Below are 16,097 nucleotides of genomic sequence, written 5' to 3' on the forward strand. Positions count from 1 at the left end.
GGTGATCAAGGGCTCTTCACATCACATTTGGGGCATTAATTACGTCCTTGTTTCTAATGGAGTGTTCCTTAATGGCAAGAGCTGTTTCTCTCCATACTGCTGACTTGTCCTGCGGCTTTGAACATACTTATTTATTCTTTGCTTGGGTTTACTCATGTGCAGAATTAAGTTTTACATACTTCTTAGTGTTGTTGCAATGCTTAATTAATATTTATAAAGGCCTTTGACATCCTGTGATGAAAGGAACTCTGCAAGTGTTCAGTAGTGGTATTATTTTATTAGTGAAAATGCAGGAGGAGTCAGAAGGATACCAGTTTTGAATTCAGAGTGAGCAATGGAGTCATTCTGTAACCTTGAGCAGGTCATGCAGTCTCTTGTTTTGTAATATATATCCTGGGAAAGCTCTGTTTTGCAGCATGTGTTATTAAATGCTGTCCTTTCCTCCCCCAAGTCCATTCTAAGGGAAAAAAGGTAAAAAGTAAACAAACATACACAACTTTGCTGAGCTGCTGAACATAGCAAGTGTTTCTTAAGGAAATAGATCATTAAGGAGGGGCAGAGTGTGAAAAGGGAGTGAATGTAACAGTTGCATTTCAGAGTCACCATGAGAGCCTGAGCATGTGTTACCTAGTCACAGACCAGACCGGATTCTGCTTGTTACAAATCTCTCTCGTTTGGGTTCAGTATGCACCGAGCTTAACTCCAACTTCACTGTGAAGGGACTGCATATAGTCTTTATTGCATTCTAAAGCTCACTAATCCATGGTACTCAATTGGTAAACAAGTTCTTTCTTCAGACTGAATATTGTCTGTACTTGAGCTTTGTGATTGTCAAGACTGATAGCTCTTGTAGCATCTTGTATTTGACTATTGCATAATAATATAAATCTCAGTCACTTGTGAGGTTTTTTCCTCAACTGACAGAGGAAGGTTATGATTACGTACTCTCATTAAAATTACAAGATAGTGAGGAGCTTTTGAGAAGTATACATCTGTTTTAAGACTGAGCCAGCTAGGCATTTGCCTAATTATATAAGGCACAGTAACATTAAATAGTTATTTGCCGTGCTTCACACACGCAAATACAGGGTTTAAGTTTTTTATTTCAGACACGGTGCTATATCTGCATTTTACTTGTTGCACAAAACACATAGATGTGGTTTAGAACAAGGGGCATCAAAATTTTGTTTTGAAGTACTTCAGCAAGGTGAACGGCTTGCCCAGTGAAGTGTGAGGCATAGCTGAATGTAAGTGCCAGTTTATGCTTGTGCAATATGGTGGATTCAAATTGAAAGCACCTGGATCTTTGTCCTGCTTTATTGCAGTCTGGCTGGACAGCTTGTTCTGAGGGCTTTTTACTTGTCTTTAGTCCTGCTTCAGCTCTCAGCTCAGCTGGCCTAAGGATGAAGAGGAACAGTTGTTTGTCCCTACTGAGAATAAACAATGGTTTGTAGTCTTCAAGAACAGCAGTTATTAAAACCCCCGTGCTTTATATAACCCTTGTTATAAGCCTTAATTTATGGAGCATGCCTTGTAGTAATGGAATATCAAGAATTTTCCTGCCTGGCTTCAACTGAATATGCTGAACATATATTTAGGTAGATTTATTTCAAGATGGAGTAATTTGGTGAGATATATATAGCATTTTCCAGTCCTGCAAAATATGTTACGTGCTTTGCCTTTAACTTAGACTTCCTGATACGGATCATGACAGTCCTGAAAGTTTGCAACTGAATATTTGCAGCAAGTAACTGAATGAATTTTCTTACCTGTTAAAAATAAATATTGCCTCAGGTAATAAATGGAGTGGAAAATACAAACCTTAATACCTTTGCCAAGAAAATCTGAGCAAGTTGTACAGAGTTGTTTGAACTTCTAATACATTTACAAAAACAACCTTAACTTGCTGGTTCTTCCACCTTGACCCACAACCAATGAATAATAACTTAGTGTGGAAAGCCTTGTTCTTAACTTCACACTGATAAAATTAACTACATTCTATCTTTAGTATTTTGATTTAGTATAATTAAAATAATGACTTACAGTTTGATAAATGTTATTTTCATTACTACAGTGCCCTGAAGCACTGCATGTGGAAAATTTTATAATATTACACAGATTTGGAGGTATGTAATATGCTTGTCATACTATTAACTTGCATAAAGTGTTTTGGTTCTTATAGCATATGAATTTAGAGTGTTTCTTTGGAAACTGAATAGAAGTAAACAATCAGATCCTTTCCAAAATGAAATGTAAATTATACCACTATGCAACTGTGAGGGTATCCTTATAATATCCCCATGCAGGTAGAATTCAAGCATTTCACCATTCAGTAGAAGCTGCCTGTAAGCAGTATGACTGTGTCTGGGCTTGGTTTGGTGAGGGATTTTTTTCCCAGTAATTTAACAGTCACTGAATAGAAACTGCTTCACTGATATTTATATTTTAATTTTTTTCTTGATCTGAAGTGCCATATCATGAACATTAAGAAAGCCTCCAGTATTTTCAAGCATGTTAAAAAGTGCAGCAAGTAACGACGCAAATAACGACTGTAATAATGTCGTCTATGTTTTCTTTATTTTTACCTTCCCCTACGATTCTGTCCTGTATCTGTAGAAAGTCTGGATCTTTACCAGGATGTTTTTTAGGTCCTGGGGTTTTTTGGACCGAGAAACACAAATATATATAAATGTCAAAGTTTAAAATAAATATTGCTACTTGTTAAAGATTCTGTGTAATCCAGTTTTTTACTGTCTGTACAGCCTCTGCTGGTGCCACAAATGATGTTTCATTTGATTAAATTGTATTATATTTATTCAGTATTTTTTCTAAAATGTCACATCTGACATTAAAACAAGTGTCATAATTGTTGTGTGCACTGTGGCATAGTTACCATGTGAAATAGATACATTTCCTGCGACTTTTTTAGTGTTGAAAAAGAATAATTTTCTTGGCACTTAAGACAGAAGTTTGTATTCTAAGAAAGTACAGAGTTCTTCTGTTAAAATCAAATTTATGCTGTAGTCAGGAGTCAACATTTCCTTTTTAACTGCAGTTATATTAATAGTAAGTATTCTTTTAATAGCACTTCTCGTGCATACCTACAAGAATGGACTGTTAAGGTGGCAATAATCCTTGTGTCCCAGTTTGTAACCCATTCAAAGCCCCAGCAAGACATTGGCAAAGCTGCCAGTAGAGGTTTGAGCTTCACTTGTGGTGTTGATCTGGGCTGCTGAATGCAGTGGTGTCCTGGTACAGACCTGGAGTGGAGGGTAGCTCGTTTAGCTGCCTGCTGCAGTCCTTCTGCAGAGGATGTGTCAGTAATTAGTTTCCTGCTCACTGGACCACTAAGTACAGAACTATGTTTTTGTTCTACTCTAATACATTTTTTTGGAGGAAGTATTCCAGAGCTGCATTGCCAGTCAGTGACACAGAGCTGGTTATGGTCAGCAGTGCATAGTACACTGGCAGCTGGGCAGTCTGGTGCTGGTCGTGTTCAACATCTGTATTAATGGTGTGGTCTGTTGGGATGGAACAAACCCTCAGCACCTTTGCAGGTGATATCAAACGAGGCTGAGTGATTGACTCCTCTGGAGATTAAGGTTGCCATTCAGGGGGAACACAGTAGGCTGGAGAAAAGGGCCTGACAAACCTCTTGAAATTTAACAGTTGTAAATGGAAAGTACTACACCTGTGTCAAAAGAGCCTCCTGCTATAGCACAGGCTAGACATCCACTGACTAGAAAGTAGCTCTGCAGAAACAACACCTGAAGGTCCTGAGAGAGAAAAAGTAGAATGTGAATCAGCTGGGTGTCCCTGCTATTAAGAAGCCAGCCATGTGCTGTGCCTGTATTAGCAAAGATATAGCCAGTGGGTCAGGAGAAGGGATTCAACACTTTAAGTCCCTCTTTAACATAATGTGTCCAGTTTTGGTTCTCATAGAGGGAAGACACTGATCTTGAGCATTGCCAGCTCTCTCTTCCCTTTGAAATAACTGACTTGTGTCACTGTAGCAGGCACAGGTTCTTTCTTGATTTTATTTTGGTAGCTAGCTGTTATCCTTTTACTGGCCCCTGGTGTTTCTTGCGGCTGTCAGAATGACACAGGTATTTTTCTTGGCAAACATTTCTAGATAATGCAGCTTTCTACGTGTATGAGTAGTTCTAGAGGAAAGTAAGACTTTTTGATAATTGCATAAAACCTTAAATTCCTGAACGGAACTGTGTCTTGCCAAAGGGATGTCCTGATAGGACACATTACAGGACCTCTTAATTACAGGCAAATTTCTGACCTCATGTTTTGCCACTCTGGGGATGATTTTACCACATTTCACAGTTGTCTAAACACACTTTACCCGTGTCTTTGGTGTGCATGATTGTGCATGCTATGAAATAATAGTTACAGATCTGCAAGACCTCCAAAGTGTTTGAAGCCTGAAGTAGGGGAGAAAATGTGCTCAGAAAATGTGCTTTCTAGAATTTTGGCTGTAGCTCTCCATTCTCATAAAGCTTTCCTTTTTATCAGTTGGCTAACATTTAGGAACTTTAGATTGTATCTGGAAGTCAGTTTTTTGATAGATAGAAATTGTACAGCTGGAAAGAGTAATTCTGCTTAAAGGAGTGCAAGCAAGAAATACAGAGTATTTTTAAAAATCATTTTTATCTTTTTAACATATTTCAAGGTTTTCTTATGGACAGGCGACTCTTAGAATTGAAATTGGCCTCCTCTGTATTCAGATGATTCTCTCGCCCCTTCAGTTGCTGAAGAGCTGAGAAAAAACCTCCATTTCTGTGATCATTTGTTGTACTGTAGGGCTTATACCATCCAGTTCTTTAAAGTAAAGAGCCCTTTATGCTCAGCTGTTGTCTCTCAATAGATCATTGTGCATAGGTGTGTGTGTATGTATATATACATACATATATATATATGGAATACACCACAAAGAATTAATTTAACTCTGTTAACAAGTGTAATAGCAGTTGGTAAGGAGCATTCCTTTAGAAGAGTGTACTTCCGGCTGTCAGTTTGCTGATGTTGTAAAGTTGGTTCTTCTCTCCAGCAGTCCAGTTGCTGATGTTGTGCTGCGATAAAGGCGTATCGCTTGGGCCAGATGCGCTGTTTCTAGTACGCAACTTTCTTGCTCTGACGCTGTTTTGGTTTTTGGCCAAAGAGAAGAAGAAGCAGCTTACTCTTGAAAAGGAATAATCTTTTGAAAATGCTGCTTTAGAGCACTTCTAAAAACACCCTTTCTAAAGTCTTTTTATTTAATACATGGTGAGTATATGTTGTGTTTGTATAAAATCCACAGCTTTCCTTGGGAGAGAGAGAGGACAGGCTTTTATCTTACATGTGGCGTATATACTATTTGCACATGTTGCAAACATGAAAGTCTTAATTTCATACTCTGAAGGGCTGAGTTCTGCTGTTGTGATTTCACTTACATTCAGAAAGTGTGATGGCCAATTTTGAACTGCACAGTTTATCCTTTGCATCGGTATTGCAGTTCTTCAGTGATGCTGTGAATTTCTGTCTCACTTCAAGCAAACAAATATTTTTTCCCCCTCTTTGAAGTTTTTTTATCCTAGGTCTTCAGGAATGCTATTCTGAAGGATCAATTGTTTTTCCTTATAATCATCAGAAATCACTTGGCCTAAAGTAATTTCATATTCCAGTTTTGTCAGTTCAGCCTAAAGACTGACTTTTGAAATGGCTATCTCCCAAGTAAGCATATTTTGTATGGCTGTCTAATCTATGCATTGCCTAATAAGAAAGAAGGCTGTGATGTTGAGTATTTTGACTTTTTTAAAAATAAAATGTATTAATCCCATTTTGACTCTTTTGATCAGCAAGATCATAACTCTTTATTTACATGGTTTAGTCTAGTAGAAGTAATTTTACCTTTTAGGAATGTAGGGTCTGTCAGCCCTGGGATTTATTCCATGCTGTGTTACATCTTGCTTCTGTTTGATGTTCTCTTTAAATGCACTGGAGCACACTTGCATGTTTGTACATGCCACACTCTTCTCATGCTGCTGAAATAATGGAGCATGCCTGTTAAGTGGGATATGTTAAATGAAAGTGAAGTAAAATTGTAAGGATTTCTATGCTCCAGTTGTGGTGCATTTAATTTTACTTCATTTTTAGTCTCCGACATCCAGCTTCCTGATAGGGTTTAAAAACTTTCATCCATCTTGAGCATTTCAAGCTGTAGACTGCCAGTGTTCATTGCTGCAGCAGGAAGAGCTTGCACCTCAAAGAACTCACTTGGGAGTTTGTAGTATGCCTTTTCTTCACTGCTTATGACCCTTAGTTTTAATCATCTTATGCTTTTTAATGGATTATTGTGAGTTGAATTTGCTTCCCATACACTCAGCTAAGTTCCAGAGAAGGTCCAAACAAGTGAAGGTCAAGGAGAGAGCTTGATGAAGAGAAATAAAGTGGAAGAAAATGAAAACCACTTGCCAGTGGCAGCAGCAAGGTATTTGTGAAATAGTACTGTTGAAGACATTTTTCTTTCCTCTAAGAGATTTTGTCCCTGTATGGATTGAGGGGAACTTCTGTTGTGGAAGTTGCACCTGGACTTGAGCTTGTTAAAAGGTGTTTTGCAACACATCTGAGACACCAGTGTGTGATGCCTAATTCTACTGGTATCCAGGCTGTATAACTTACCACAATACCTAGAAAACTTTCAGCAGTGTTGAGAAGCTAGGTGCTTAGAGTTCACTTGAAATACTTTTGCTTCAAATCTTGACCAATATTGGATACCTTATTGTTGGATAAATTTCTGATTTAATCAAGTTTTGAGTCTTTCCATCTGTTTCCAAAAGACTTGAAATATATTTGATATTTTGGATCACTAGAGGCTTATCTGTAAGAAAGAGTTATTAATAGCTCAAGTTTTGCTTCTAAGTGACAGTGGTCTGTGCATGTACATCATTCTCTGCATATGGTGAAGGCCTTTAGCTCTGGCTAGTTGTGACTGATGCTAAATCTTGAGGGAAGATTTAGCAGTTGTTCAGGTGACATGGTAGCTATATAGATATACAAGTGCTTCTGGTCCTGCAAGTGTGGTTTCAGAATCCCAGTTTTCTGAAAGAGGATACACAAGTTGGCTCGCAATTTGGAAGCAGGTTTGTAAATTGTCCTGTGCTTATCACAACACAGAGAACAGGGAGCACCTGTAGAAGTTTACTGCCACTCTTGTGTCATAGTGTAGCTAACTCAAGTTGACTGTACTGAAATGAGGTAAAGTAAGAGGTCAGGAGGAGGGAAGAGGACTCACAGTACTGGTAGTGCACATATTCACCTGTGAGGAACTTCCAAACTCTCACACCATTGTCCTGGGGTGTTGCAAAAGGAACTGGGAGTTGCGTGCACTAATGTGTCATTCTAGGAATTTTCATTTCTTACATTTTACTTACATTTTTTTGTGCAGTTTTAGTTTGAGGGTGACCTTACAGGATTATGGGGTTTGTGTAGACTAATACTGCGTGACGCTTTATCTCTGCCTATCAAAGTGTGTTGGCAGCAGATAGTGTACAGTATGTTGCACGTCATCTCGTCTCACAGTTCAGTTCGTGAGAGCAAGAGCTTGGGAGGCAACTTCTGTCCTCTACTTGTGCCTTAAGCCCACAATGTTGTCAGAACAACTCTCTAAAGTATAATTTTCTGGAAAAATTAGTATTAAAATTTTACAGTAAATTAACAATTTCCAAAACAGGTAAATTGTTTTGAGGGAGAGCACATTTTTTGAATGTCTGTTTTTGCTTTTTTTTTTTTTCCCCTGAATTGGATGTTTTAATAATATGGACTTCACAACTGTTTTCTGTTATGTCTCTAGTTAACTAGTGTAAAAAAATTCTGTTCTCTAAAATAATTTCTTTTGACTTAGCCAGAAGAGGTTGTTTTAAGAACACAGATAAGGTGTAATGCATAACAAGTACTGGGTTTATTTGGGTTTGGGTTTTTTTAGAATGAAGATAACATTCTGGATTACAATTTACAATTTCTCATAATTTGTAAGCTGTTAATTTGTCTTACTTTAAATGCTGGGAATTAAAATCTGTAATATGCTTTTTAAATACTTTTCAGTAATGTTGATTCTAAGATTTTTTTGGGAGATCTTCAAGTGCAATTAGGTCACCACATGCTTTATTGAAAAAAAACACTAGATTAATAAGCTGGCTGCTGATTGCTATTTAGCAGACTTCCTCTTCAGGGTTGTGGTGTGTCCGTGTTCCCATTACAGTGTGCTCATAACAAAACCTGGAACCACACCCCATTGTATTACTCTAAATTTACTCTGCTTGGAGTTCATGGGTTTTCTCCCCTTGTTTATCTCAGTGCGAGCAGCTGTTTACTGGAAAGCACATGATGGACCCCTGAGTTTTCAACAGGCCAGGAAGAACTGTCTTTTGGCTAATGAGAAGCTAATGGGCAGCATTATCTCTGGAATAAATCAAGGAGGTGATTGATGTTGAATTTTTCAGAACATTTAACACTGCAGGTTGTATTCAACGAGCATCTTGCATCCATCCAGCTGAAGAGGAAAATCATTGATCACAAAACAAATGTTAGTGAAATGCATCAAAGAGTAGAATTGGGAAGACAGCACTTGTGATACCCAGAATAACAATAAGACACTTACCCTTCTAGTTCAGTGAACTTCCACCGTGGGTGTCTGTAGCATCTATTCAGCTTTGTACTTTTGACATGTTTGTGAGGTTTCGCTCAGCGCTTTGTCACGAGCTCTATGGTCCCGTACCTGTGATGTAGCCCGAGTGTTCAGATAGGTCCCTTCCACCTTAGTAGAGCTTACATGAATTGAAGCCTAAATAAAGTTTTGGTAAATTAAGTAAACCAAGTGTTAGTTGCTGCTGTATTGTGGTTGTTGAGGAGGCACCCAATGGAATATTAAATCTCTACTAAAAGAGCAGAAGGGGAGGTTGTCATGCAAAACAAAAGGGCTTCTCTGCAGCCTTAGTCTACATAGATCAAAAAACAAGGCAGCAGCAATAGCAATCTCCATGTCCTAAATTTATCACAAAGGCAGACCATAACTAGGTGATTACTTTCAGGCTATGGATCTTTTGTCCTGGAATCCTTTTAGGGCTGCATGTCACTGTAAGCCATAGTTTCAGCTGTGGTTGTGAATGTGGCTCGTTTTCTTTTCTATTCCCTTCTCATCTGCTCACAAAAGTAAGGAAAGTGCTTTTAAGTAGAAAGCTGCCTGTGTGCCAAGCAGTTAATGGAAGTCATTTCGTATTTTGATCCTACCATTTTTCAGCAGCTCTTTTGAGACATCTCCTTTTAAACTTCTTTTTAAACATTTGCCTGCTGCAAGAAAGTTGTTTGGAAATTGTGTGGTTATAACTTGCACTGCAGCCCAAAAGGCATACATAGCTTGACAAGATAAAAGTAGTAAACATAATTTGAAGTCATAGCAACTCTGAATGATGAGGATGTCACAGGAGGGCTTTTTCATCTTGCTCACAATCTCTGACTCAAAATGAAAAAGTCTGTCTCAATGGTATGACAGACAATGCAAAGTACACCAAGCTCCCCAGTGCTTCACTGAAAAAAGTGTAGTAACTGTATTGGGTGGTAACCTCAGGATGTTGTTACTAAGGACTCATCTTGCCCTTATCAATTTTATCCATCCATGAAGCAGGGGAGCCCAGCTTCAGGAAACCAGGAAGACATTTATTACTCTCTACAGGACCTCTCATTTAGAGAGTTCTTGAAGTCCTCAATCAGGAAGCTATTAATACATAGCATCTCAAAATATTTTTCTTGAAATCAGTTGCGTAAATGTCTCTTTGCACTCTGGCTTCAGAGTATTTAGTGAAAATGAAAAGAAGGTTATTTCTTTTACTGTATAGATGCAACTCAAGTAAAAGTCTGTATAACATGACAGCAAAGCCAACTCAACTCTTTTTGTAAACTGTGGTCAAAAACATCCTTCGATTTAGGTGTAAATACAAGAAATTGTCCAGTACTATTATAAACGCTGGTTTTGTTTCTAATACTGTTCTGGTTTGTATAAAATTTTCTTCTTAAAGATTGTAGATTATAGTTGTTAGTTGGTTCCCATTTGTAGAGTCTCTGATCCTACTCCTCATCTGTCAAATCATCTTTTTACATTATTGATCTTTGTCTTAATCTTTCCCTATAAAAAGAAATTACTCTAAGTAAGCTGGAAACTTGGCCAGCTTAAATTTCTTTTTAAGGAGGTGAAGATAACTGGTTAACAAAAATGTGATTCACCATAGAAACAGCTCAGCCAATAGTATGTATGCAGTAAATTAACTATTTCATAGTACTTTCATATTTAATACAGAACATAGCAACAAGATGATGGCTTGACAACAATAGCAGCTGCATGTATTTTTTTTTTCCTTTTTTTGAAAGAATGTTCTTGTGAGAAAAAATAGCTTCCCTGGAAAGTAATTTATATTACAAGTTTCATCACAGAAATTCTGTGGGTGGATACAATAGCCTAGAAATTAAATTAGAGATTTGTGTAATAAATGATAGGTTTGATTTGATATGACACTTCTAGTCTCTTACAAGTGACATAGCTACAGGCAATAGAATAATCTCTTCCCCTTGTGAAGATAAATGTTTTATCAGACCAAACTATCTTATATTAAATTACAACTTCCCTTCTTATTTTTTTACCATATGAAAAGATTCATGAGACTCTTCGTTAAATAATAGCATGACCCAATTATAGGAGTACTTTGTCCAAATTGTCTTGAAGATATTTGCTACTATCAGGCACGTGATTAATTTATGTAGGGAACTGCCATAACAGACCTGATCTGAAAAAAGGAATTTTCCTTTATGCAGCATGTGGCATGATTGTGGCCATACTGAGCTAAAAGGTGCTTTTCTTATCGCAATTCAATGGAAACCCTCGGATAGAAATGAAGTATGATAAGAGGAATCTGATAACTTGACTGTCTTCTTTGCAGGGAAGAGGTTTATAGTGTGTGTGGCTCTTATACAACTTGGTTGTACTCAGACCATTGTTTTTCATGTTTTGGCAGAGAGAAGGAGCAAGAAAGGGAAGAACAGTTAATGGAAGACAAGAAAAGGAAGAAAGAGGATAAGAAAAAGAAGGACTCTGCTCAGAAGGTGGGTTTTGGTATTTGAATTTTTTTATCGAGCTGAAACATAAACAGTGTTGGCAGTAATAAGATGTTAAATTGTTCGTGTTTGGACTTAAAAATTGCTTAGAGTGGTGCTTCTTTAAAGACATTTTTTTGCATCATTTTGCTGGAACTAAAGTGTTCAACTTGGATATTTCTTCTCCTTAGAGTGCTATGTAAAATAAAGGAGTTTTTTTGATACAAAGTGTTTAAGTTACTTAATATGGCTTCTTTGGATCTCTCTCTACACAACTGCTACTTGTTTGAGGTGTTTGTGGATTGAAATACTGATGGGCTTTTGCAATTTTTGCAGTAAAACTGAGTAAATATTTATTAGAGCAGGAAGACGCTTTTTTTTCCTAAATCCTCAAGGAAGTTTATTTTAAAAACTTACTACTGAAGGTTCCGTTTACGTTTTTTGCTGAAGTGTGCCAGTTCAAGTCTGAGTTGTAGAGAATTTGTAAGTCACCAAAAATTGGTTGTGCTCAGAAAAAGAGTTTGACACTTGGTGTACTAGAAGATCTGTATTTTGCAAGAAACATCTGGCAGGTTGTTTTAGGAATTAACTTGACATACGAGCTTGAGTCTCTTAGGGCGTTACCCATGCTTTTTATTGATAAAATCCTTTCCAGGCTTCCCAGTATAGGATAGGTGCAACCACCCTGGAGCAAGTCCAGCAAAAAGCCTTTTATATGATTAAGGGCCTGGAGGATCTGACAAATGAGGAGAGGCTGGGAGTGTTATGAATGTTCCTCATGGAGGAGAGGAGGCTTGGGGTCTCATCAGTGTATATTAATACTTTGTGGAAGGGAGTAAAAACATGGAGGCAGACTCTTCTCCACAGTGCCCAGTGGCAAAGCATAAGGTGTTGTGTACATATCGAAAGTCTGCCTATTCATAAAAAGATTCCTTTTTTGTCCGTGTATGTGGCTGGGCAGCCACTGGAACAGGTTTCCCAGAGGAGTTACAGTGCCTCTGTCTTCAGATACTCAAAACGAAGTTTCACATGGTCCTGCGCAATCCAGTTTTGATGATTTTGTTTCAAATTTGGAAGTCTCTTAGAGCCAGGTGGAACACAGGGGTGGGAACTGTGGATTAGATTTCCAGAGGCTATTCCTTCCAACGTCAATGATTATGTGAAACTGAGAGCAAAAGGCTTTACTTTCTTTCAGTACTCTGTTTTTCAGTTGCTTTGGTAACAGATCAGGTGATGAAAGATCACAGTGTTCACTCTTACATTCTGTGAGTTTCTGCTGAGAAAAGACAGCACAAACTTCAGTTAAATCTTGGCTTATCCAGGGTCTTTTATAATCTGTTTTTTTCACCAATTTGTGTCTATCAGTTTAAACTGGGTGCAGATAAATGTGTATCAGTTGTCTTAATCCAGTTGATACATCCCCAAATAACAGTGCAAAAGAGCATTTGCTACAGATAAGGTCTCTCCAGTGTCTTTTTGCCTTGGTGTTGGTGCTGTTTAATGTTCAAGTTCAAAAAATGTATGTAGAAACCAGAAAGAGCAGACCCTTATGAATAAAGACTTGAGGATTATGTGCTGATACTCAGTGATAAAAGGGAAACTTGAAAAGGCTGTACTGATCATCTTGATAACAGTGCTGTGTCTACTGAGGAATTGATGCTTTGAATACAAAAGAGATTTGCCAGCTTTCTTGTGTGGTCTCTCACCTAGTAAGTTGTTCAGTACATATTTTGCCACACTCTCAGGAAGGGTAAAGACTAAGTAACTTAATCTCCTAGAAGGCAAACTTGACAGTAATAGCTAGAGATAGCTAAGAATAGCAAAGTAGGCAGCCAAATGGACAAAACATAAATGTGTGTGTTGATTCTTACTGACTGTGGAGGTGTTCACCAAATAAGCAGCAATGATTCCAGGGTACCATTTTCAAACTAAGTGTGTTTAACATGAAACAGTTGTTCTATCTGGATTGTCTGAAACTTAAAAAATAAAATTTTAAAAAAAGTCACTTTAAGGAAAGTTTTACAAGCAAGTTCAAGCTTAAATATACTTGTGGTTGGTGTCCACAGAGCTGTTTGGTAGCTTGTCAGTAGGCTGAGATTTATTCCAGCTACCCATTCACTATAGCTGCTCCTGCCCTGCTGATGATCACAGGTTGCCCACAGAGAGATGACAGCTGTAAATATGAGATATTGTCACATTTTTTCAACTTTTGAATTTTAGACAAAAGCAATCACAAAACCAGATCATTTTGACTAGGACAGAGAGACATTATAGGCAGAAGGTTTTTTGTTTGGTTTTTTGTCTAAGGTAATTTGTGTTTATAATGTAGAATTTTTCAAGGATTCAGTAAAATCTTTTTATCCAAGTAGACAAGTTACTAATTTACTAAATGTGTCTACTGTTGACTATAGTAAACTTATCAGCATTACCAGATTGTGTTAATTAATATTTTTTCCCCCTTTCCTTTAGTAGCCAAGCATCAGGGTCAATTAAGTGTGTAACAGAATTTTTAACTGTCTCAGAAAATGATGTAATTTGATCCATACAGGACTTATCATAAGTGAAGTTGAAAATTGATATGTAGCTTGGTATAGACATGGTTTTGGTATGGATAAATTTTTATTGTCCTTGAGGCTTTGGGATACTGTGTGTCTGTGAGGTTACAATGCTTAAGATTTTGTATTTTAGTGAATGTTCCACTTTGCATATTGCAGTTTTCATCTTTCCAAAGTAAATGATGCCACAGCAATTTATTGCAGTTTGTCTTTTTATTCTTTACCATACAAAGGAGTTCTGGCTTGGTTAGTTTCAACAATAAGCTGCTTTTTACTTGTGCTTTCATTATTCTGTACTGTTGCTGTGTGCTTTCCAGAAATATGGACTAGTTCAGCAATTTCTTTTAAGAATAGGTGTCATAGAACCTGACACATGATGATCTTTAGATTTTTTTTCATTATTGTGTAGTGGAACTCATGATGGACAGGTTCAAAAAATGCTACAATACACACTATTCCAGAGAATATACCAGTGATGTGTTTGTCACTACTGTAGCTTGAAATCTGCTATGCTGAAACAATGTAGGATACAGATAAAAATACAAACCCATATTGAGTATGTTGGCCAGCATGAATGCTCATTTCAGTCACTGACTTCTTGTTGCTTTCAGTAGATTTACTTTATAGGTGTTGCTGGTACTCTTTGTAAGTGTGGCAATGAATCCAGCAAGGTTTAGAATTACTTCTCCTTGGAAGAGATGTTTTGGGAAAGATGAAATGGGAAGATGGCAGAGAGACAGATTGCTGTGGTTACTTCAGGCCCCAAGAGTCTACTGTAAGGATATTCTCAACAGAATGAAGGCTTTGTTACACTTTAACTGAAATACTTCATCTCCAAAATCTGAGAGAACTGTAATGCTGTAGCACGTGTTTATTTGTGTTTTGGAAGCCCGTGTTTGGGATGAGGAGGAGGATTGAGTGCTTAAAATCACAAGTGAAGTATGATAGTTTCTGCCAGGGACTTTTGCATCAGGCAGTGTTACTACAGCAGTTGTAGTACTTTTGAAAACCTTGGATATATACGTGTATATATAACCAGGAATACTATTTAGAATTTTGTAGTTCATCGGTTGTTTTCATTCAACAACAAATTCTGTTCTTTTGCTAATATATTAAGGTTGTGATTTAGCACAACACATTCAATGTTTGTTTTGCCCTGCTTAAAACTGTATTTACATTCTTGCTCTTAATTTGCAGGTCACAGATCAAAAAACCAAAGGTAAGAATCTTTGATCCTAAGGAGTACTTTTATTGACTTGAGCCAAGATTCAGATCTTTACCAAAACTGTTAAAAAAGGATGGGGACATATGAGTAAAGATGAAACATTGAATATGAGTATTCAGAAGAAATAAGTTGAGGTGATTAAAATGGAGAAGCTACAGCTATTCTGCAGATGTGTTGTTAGCATCAAAATACTTCAAGGAAGAATGAGAATTGTGGATAAGATAGGTTAGCTGAAATACTCAGTTCTCTGTTTAACAACTGTTTTAGCCAAATAACCAAGACTGACACCACCTTTATAAAGGGAATGAAAGACAGCTTATAGTGAGATACCAAAACAAATGAAAATTACTTGGGTTTGGAAGCTTCAATTCAGACACAGAAAAGTCCGGTAGAGAAGACAGGACTGATGAGTGAGCATCTTGAAAGTTGGACTAAATAATTTAGCTGTTGTAAAAATATATTTAATCTTGCTTTGTGTGTCAGTTTTTGATAAATTTTGTGGAGAAATTGCAAAAGAAAAGTGAAAGAAAAGCACTAAAACAGTAACTTGATTTTATGGCTAACAAGAACTTTTTGGGGTTTGGGCAATGAAGCCTATCTAGTGCAATCGGAAAACCCTTTTAAAAATAAAATGTGGAGAATAATGCATTCATGTTGCCAAAGAGAGACCCACTTGTGTTGATCTCACATTTGTAAGAGTGAAAGTTTCACCAATTGTGCTTAGTTTGTCTAGAGTCTCTTAAGCAGATTTTGTGATGGTGTCAGCTCCTCAAGGATTTGTGGTTTTCTTCTCCAGTACATAATAGTCCTCAGGAGCAGCTTGTCTTTGCTTATAGGGGCACCTGGTGACCAGCAGGGTAACCTTAAGTAACCCAAATACAGTTGCTCTGTGTAGGGACTGTCTTTTGGTTAAGAGTCAACTATTACTGCCTTGCTGAAGAGCAGCACAGACAACTCAGATTTGTTACCTCTGAATCCAAAAGGAGGCAGGTTATTTCCCATCTTTTTGTTTGTTTAGGCAGTGGCTGTGTAGCTTAGTAAACAGGTGAAAACTTGGGTTCTGATTTCAGATTTCCCATGAAGATGATGATATATAACAATCCAGAAAACAGTCGAAGATCAGGAAGGTGGAGCCAGTTATATTTGACTAATATTTTAAAATTAGTCACTGTCTAGGGTGTATTCTT

The 16,097-nt window shown here is 37.4% G+C and overlaps 1 protein-coding gene across 28 annotated transcripts in view; it reads left to right on the top strand.

Annotated features, from left to right (window-relative positions):
- Window positions 1–16,097, top strand: part of TNRC6B (trinucleotide repeat containing adaptor 6B) — a 130,619-nt gene that overhangs the window by 67,401 nt on the left and 47,121 nt on the right. For 26 of the 28 annotated variants that reach the window (XM_068191327.1, XM_068191331.1, XM_068191333.1 and 23 more), the window contains 2 exons: window positions 11,052–11,139; window positions 14,883–14,904. In XM_068191327.1, the coding sequence (XP_068047428.1) occupies window positions 11,052–11,139; window positions 14,883–14,904 (110 nt within the window). Of the gene's footprint in view, window positions 1–5,127; window positions 5,275–6,407; window positions 6,479–11,051; window positions 11,140–14,882; window positions 14,905–16,097 lie in introns of those variants that run through there. The other 2 variants (XM_068191347.1, XM_068191342.1) reach the window with 2 other exon arrangements.

Source organism: Anomalospiza imberbis, chromosome 5, assembly GCF_031753505.1.
Source record: "Anomalospiza imberbis isolate Cuckoo-Finch-1a 21T00152 chromosome 5, ASM3175350v1, whole genome shotgun sequence".
In the NCBI taxonomy this organism is placed as follows: Eukaryota; Metazoa; Chordata; class Aves; order Passeriformes; family Viduidae; genus Anomalospiza; species Anomalospiza imberbis.